The sequence below is a fragment of the Cololabis saira genome, chromosome 4, assembly GCF_033807715.1.
Source record: "Cololabis saira isolate AMF1-May2022 chromosome 4, fColSai1.1, whole genome shotgun sequence".
Classification (NCBI taxonomy): domain Eukaryota; kingdom Metazoa; phylum Chordata; class Actinopteri; order Beloniformes; family Belonidae; genus Cololabis; species Cololabis saira.
The window spans coordinates 32,150,301-32,157,004 of NC_084590.1; the positions used below are offsets into that span (position 1 = coordinate 32,150,301).

The following is a 6,704-nucleotide window of genomic DNA, read 5'->3' on the forward strand; positions in this document are numbered from 1 at the left end:
TGCAGAGTGGATGAGGGCTTGTTCAGTTGATCGCCTCTCAGGTGCCAAAGCCCACGCTCCTAAAACTGAAAGTACAGCTGGAGGTTGATTATTATTATTCACCAGCAGAGGATGGTCGCGGAGATGGAGAACTGCGGCTCGGCTTGCTATCTGGAAAACGGGTAAATATGTTATTCTCCGATTTTGCCATCGAGAAGAAAAACCTATTTCAGCGTGGAGGAACTGTCTTTCCCTGCAATGTTTGTGTTTTTTCGCTCGTTAGAACAGCGTGGTGCGTTCGGGGGATGCAGCGCTGCCGTCCGCATACAGGAAATGGTATTCCTGCCAACAAAGGGATCTTCTGTTTGTGCCTTTTTTTTCTATGTACAAAAACGTCCACATTTTATAAACGCGCTGAACTGAAGCGCAATTCAAAGGCTTTTCGTGATGCGTTGGCGTGCGTCGCTCAGCGCTGCACGCCGTGTTTGTTTATAGTGATGACTCAAGGCTGATTCATGGTTCCGCGTTACACCAACGCAGAGAAAGTTGTCAGGATGTAACGCATATCTTTGTTTCTGTTACATAAAACATCTAAATGTACCTTCCCGCGTAGAGTTTATTGTTCTTGCAAATAATATAATATATTACAAATAATAGCAGTGACCAAAACACCTGCAGAAATACTGCAGGAATGACATAGCAGCAGTTAAATGCAGCCTTCTGTAAGCTTTAAATATCCACTGGGTTTACATCAAATACATCAAAACACAACAATAAAAAACTGTTTTCTGAACTTATCAATATGACTCTGTCCTTCACAGGATAAGTAAAATGGATCACTGCAAAAACTCAAAATCTTAACAAGAATATTTGTCTTATTTCTAGTTAAAATGTCTCATTTTAGTAAAAAAAATCTCATTACACTTAAAACAAGACTCATCACTGGAAAAAACAACAATTTTCACCTGTTTCAAGTAGATTTTCACTTAAAATAAGTAGAAAAATCTGCCAGTGGAACAAGATTTTATTGCTTGTAATGAGAAGATAAATCTTGTCCCATTGGCAGATTTTTCTACTTATTTCAAGTGAAAATTGACTTGAAACCGTTGAAAATTGTCAAATAAGTTATTTTTCTGGTGTTATTTTTCTGGTGTGGGAAGTGCAGACACAGTCCTCGCCACACAGTCCTGTTTTATAACACTTTGTCGGCTTTTGTCCTCGATAACATCTCCCTCAATATTTATTACACATGACTCATCAGGGTATTGTTGCTGTGGTGCAGGTGATGCAGGTGATGCAGGTGATTAAATGTCCTCAGTAAAAGACACTGTTACCCCCCCACCCCCACCCCTCCAGCTGAACATAACAATGCATGGCTTTATACACTGATATGAATCGATTTATAAATATGTAAACAGTTTAAATAAGTTAGCAGTGTATTAAAATACATTGTGAAGATAAAATTTAAATACATTGTAAAATTAGGAACAAATGCCCAGAAGCAGTATCAGGACCATATTAGTTTCCCACTTCATTTTGATAAAAGTAGGCTTCAACTTACAGTAAACATGGCATAAAGTAGTGATGTATAATTAATAGCTGAATATAGCAGTTTTTCCTTTTCCTTTTTCTTTTTTTTTCATGGGCTGCAGTGGTTATGGCTGCAGCCTGAGTGGCCGTTGGTTATCTACACACAGATGTCTCCTATCTGTGTTGTGTTTATGAAAACTTGTAGGAAGCATGAAAATGTTTTGGGCCTATCTGTCAAGAGAAACCAGCCAAAGGAGGAAGAGAATGGAAACAAGGGCGAGCATAATAAGTCTGAATTCATCCTTTCTTTCTTTTTTCTTAAAACATCCAAGCTAAAAAGTAAAGAAAATAAAACTGTGCAACATCCAGATTTCCTGAGTCACATCTTTTTTCCCCCTTTTTTTTATCGTACAGTCCTGCATTTTATCACCAAGCTCCTCAGTGCAGTGTCTGTGAATGATGCATAAGCTGCTGGTGGTATCAGCTGTGTTAAGGAAGGAATACGGAAGGATACTTAAACTGCGCAACCCGAGACATAACATAAAACAATGTATGGCACCTGTGCTAAGTTTGTACTTAGTTTTCTTGTATTTTGCAGTATTTGACTGGAAAGTCTTATAACTGCCTTTCTTTAAGCCAACGATGAGCCGGGCACCAGTTTCTACTAGTTCATTTTTATTTTATCTTATCTATTATATTTGGTGCATGCTTCCTTGTCTCTGCTCCATGGTTATTGCTATTCTGCGTATATATTAACCCAAGACACAAGCTCAACAACTTTAGTCTCCTCAACACCTTCAGATGGTTATGAATTAATATCCCAGTAATTTACAGCAATGTCCTGCTTGTCTTCGGAGAGACGGCAGAAGGCTCACTATGCTATTGTTAACATCATGATAATTATATTAACTCTAGCAGGCTCGGTTCTGGGCTGTATGTTCTGTTCCTACAATAAGTTGTATGATGGGGAACTCAATGACATTTTCTCACATTTTGACATAATTGAATCACCTTTTGCAGGAAAAATGAAAACTTGTAGGAAGCATGAAAATGTTTTATCAGCAGAAAGAATCTGTCAGCAGAAACCAGCCAAAGGAGGAAGAGAGTGGAAACAAGGGCGAGCATAAGAAGTCTGAATTAATCCTTTCTTTCTTTTTTCTTAAAACATCCAAGCTAAAAATTAAAGAAAATAAAACTGTGCAACATCTGGCATAGATGCAACATCTTGTGGCTATTATATGGTAGCAGTTCGGTGTCTTTTCCGGTTTGTTGGATGTTTGCTATAAGGAAATCCTTAGTAATGCCACATGCCAATCAGTAACAGCTGATATGTTTTTCAAATTGCGTGAAATAGTCTCAAACTGTTTGCTGGAAAATTGGCAGCAAAAAAATCCTGGCTATTTTAACCATAATATAATTTATTCTCTCTCTGAAAACCTTTAAGTAGCCCAAAAGCCAACTCTGCTCACAGAAAGAGATGGTTACCCGGCAACTAATAAGACTCATGGCTGTTGTGGTATGAGTGTTTGGCAGATGTGTGAACAACATGACCTTGAGGAAGGAAAAAAAAAAGTGTTTCCTGGACAGATGTTTGACAACAAAGGAAACCACAGCTCTTTCTTGGGATTATCAGGTGCCAGTTAAAATATCATAATCTTAAAATCCAGATTTCCTGATTCACAGCTTTTTTTCCCATTTTTTTTATTGTAGAGTCCTGCATTTTTAAAAATGAGGGAAAGAAACAAAATCAGACAGCGATGACCTACTTTTTCGTGCCTGGTGGTGATAAACTGGCTCTTGTGGGTTTGTCTGGGGTTTTCGGCCTGGTGGATCTCAGGCGTGCTGTCTCTTGTTGAAGCTCAGACTGTGCCTACAGGTTTCTCCAGGCCTCTCCTCAGAAAACATCCACGCGGAGGCACCAGTCCACGTTCAGGGCTAGTTTGAGAAGCTACCTTTCCAAAAGAAAACCTGGTATTTGGGTATGTGATAGCGACTAGTAAGGCAATATTAGTAAAAAATATCCTGACATTATCATCCGCCACATTTTTGTTAAATCATGTGAATAACAATGACATTAATATTTTTTGCCATGTAATTTGTTTTGTAGTCAATAAAACTTAATTTTTTATAAGAAATTAACACATTTCCTGTGATAAGTTTTAATTCACAACATGAGCAGCTGTGTTTGGGTGGATGTTTTTTTTTTTTCTTTTTTCACCATCAACAGTGCTCTGAAAATAAGTCAGAATGAAGTAAGGGTGGGAAAATGCATCTACAGTGTCGTTGCAAAATTGCACCACCCTGACAGATGCGTGTCGCTCATGCACACATTTCCTGTTTTGAATATGACTTGACGTCACGATCCCTTTGATAAGCAAAACCACTTTACCACAGGGTCCTGCAGCTGCACTGTCATTTTCACTCAGGACTTATGTCTTGTTACTAATTATCTGAATGTCGTCTCTTCTGCCTCAGAGATGGAGATGTTCCTGCACCGGAAAACAAAGGTAGGAATACATTCCTTTTCAGTCTCTGTTTCTTCTTTGTTCTCGATTGTCTGTTCTTCTCTGTTTTCACTTCGTCAGAGTGCACATGCAGGGTTGCGTCATTGTTTATGGTGTTCCCAACCTCCTTTTTCCTCTCAACTCACTTTTTGGCCTCTCTGCTTTTCATATTATTTGCGTGAGAGGGCAGCAAGGTTTAGACGGGGCGAGTCATGCAATAACTTCTGTTTTCAGTGGTTACGTTTACCACCTCTTCAGTTTCAACAAAAACTCTCCACAAAGCAGTAAAACCACAATGTTTGTTTCAGTGTTTTACCAAACATGAAAATGACCTCTTTTTTTCCAGTTAATTTACATAAATATTTGGATCGTCCACATAAGAGGTAGTTAAAATCACCTCTGGCAGACTTAATTCTACTTTGCAAGGATCCTGCAAGTTTGGCGCATCTTTCTTTTGGAAGTTGCAGCGCTGTTTGGAAAAGCACGAGTGACTGGAGCGACTCTGTTCTAACTCTGTTTGGGTCCCACTAGAACTTTTAAAATAACATCCCAAAGTCTCTTCTAAGATATGCATCTTCTTCTCGTTTCATTGAAAGGTAAACTTTTCCATCTGCCTGAGAACGATTATAACAAATCGGCTGTGAGTCCTTATGAATGCAGGCGTGTGCCTATCCTAACCATTTCTGCTTATTCAATGTAGAAAAAGCTATCTCCAGTCAAGCTAAAAAAAAAAGACTCAGAAATTATAAGTATAAGTAGAGTGCTCCAGAGCTCATGTGTGAATTTCATGACAGAATCTATCAGTCATTTTTATTTTAACTGAATTAACAAAACCCTTTAAAAGCAGGTTTTATGAGAAATTACTTTTCTTAAAAAGAAACTTTTCCAACCCCCCCGCCCCTAAAAAACGAAAAAAAAAACAAAAAAAAACTGAGAATGACCAGAGTCTCAAACATAAAATAAGTTGTTGTTGTGGTTCTGGTTTTCGACCAGCAGAGGGCAGGCGACACTCATGAAAACCAAAGATCTTTAAGGCGGCGCACAACACCTGTGTGGCTGCGCATGCGCAGAGATGGCGAGGCCGGCGCTGCGGCCATGGCAGCATCTGCTTGTTAGTCTAAGATAAAACTCTGTGGCCCTGAAAGGACGGGCTCCATCCATTAACCAGGCAGACTCTGGGCCAGATGGCCCGCTCAGTGGGCATTCACTGCTGCAGCCAGTCCGGACCCATCTATATAAATGTGCCAGAATGTTAATGCAGGACACTTATCACCAAGCTCCTCACACAGCCACAGTGCAGTGTCTGTGAATGATGCATCAGCTGCTGGTGGGATCAGCTGTGTTAAGGAAGGAATACAGAAGGAGACTTAAACTGCACAACCCGAGACATAAAATAAAACAATGTCTGGCACATGTGCTAAGTTTGTACTTAGTTTTCTTGTATTTTGCAGTATTTGACCGGTAAGTCTTATAACTGCTTTTCTTTAAGCCAACGATGAGCCGGGCACCAGAGTTTCTGCTGGTTAATTTTTATTTTAAATATTATATTTGGTGCATGCTTCCATGGTTATTGCTATTTTGTGTATATATTAACCCAAGACACAATCTCAACAGCTTTAGTCTCCTCAACACCTTCAGATGGTTATGAATTAATATCCCAGTAATTTACAGCAATGTCCTGCTTGTCTTCGGAAAGACGGCAGAAGGCTCATTATGCTATTGTTAACATCATGATAATTATATTAACTCTAGTAGGCTCGGTTCAGTGCTGTATGTTCTGTTCCTACAATAAGTTGTATGATGGGGAACTCAATGACATTTTACTCGCATTTTGAAATAATTGAATTACCTTTTGCAGGAAAAATGAAAACTTGTAGGAAGCATGAAAATGTTTTGTCATCTGAAAGCTATTACTTATTTATTCCAGATAACCAGACTGAAAGTGAAAGCAGCAGTTCAGGTGAGGACAAATATCAGGAATTTTCTGTTGTTACTTTTGAATCTTTATTTACTCATGGTTCACTTAAAAATAGAAATAAGTTCCAAGTTCTTTTACTCACATATATCCCTCATATGTTCCTTTATTCAACAGAGACCACTGGAACATCCACTGAAGACAGCTCAGAGGAGGAAGAGGAGGAGGAGGAGGAGGAAGGGAATTCTGGTGAGAGACGCACTTAGAGGTGTTCGCTCACAGCATGTAAAGCAAAATAGCATTTTAAGATTTTGAAAATAGGATTAGAAGATTTATCTTCTAGTAGTACATTTCATAAGTACATTTAGTAGTACATTAGTACATTTCATAAAACCCAAACACACTTTCCAACAAAGAGATAAAACAACAATAGATAAAATATGCATATAGTAAAACCCTGAAGAAAGAGTGTAGTTGGACTTAAAGTGAGTAGGCAATCTTAAACAGATGAGTCTGGATTTGAAGATGGGAAGTGAGTCAATATTTTGGATGTAGGAGTTGCAGAGTTTGGGAGCAGAGCGGTTGAAAGCTCTGCTTCCCATGGTGCCGAGGGGGGCAGAGGGGACAGTGACATGGATGGAGGAGGAGAATCTGAGGCAGCGGGCCGATCTGGAGGAGGTCAGACGGATGAGGTGGAGCAAGATTATGGAGGGCCTTAACGGAAAACAGGAGGAGTTTGTAAGGAATTCTTTGCCAGACTGAGAGCCAGTGAAGCT

The 6,704-nt window shown here is 39.3% G+C and overlaps 1 protein-coding gene across 1 annotated transcript in view; it reads left to right on the forward strand.

The window, feature by feature from the left end:
* The window catches only part of si:dkeyp-97b10.3 (uncharacterized), a 31,094-nt gene that overhangs the window by 13,343 nt on the left and 11,047 nt on the right, over nt 1-6,704 (forward strand). Inside the window, exons 4-8 of the mRNA XM_061720539.1 lie at nt 263-315; nt 1,715-1,798; nt 3,985-4,016; nt 5,941-5,973; nt 6,106-6,177. Of these exons, the coding sequence (XP_061576523.1) occupies nt 263-315; nt 1,715-1,798; nt 3,985-4,016; nt 5,941-5,973; nt 6,106-6,177 (274 nt within the window). The remainder of the gene's footprint in view (nt 1-262; nt 316-1,714; nt 1,799-3,984; nt 4,017-5,940; nt 5,974-6,105; nt 6,178-6,704) is intronic.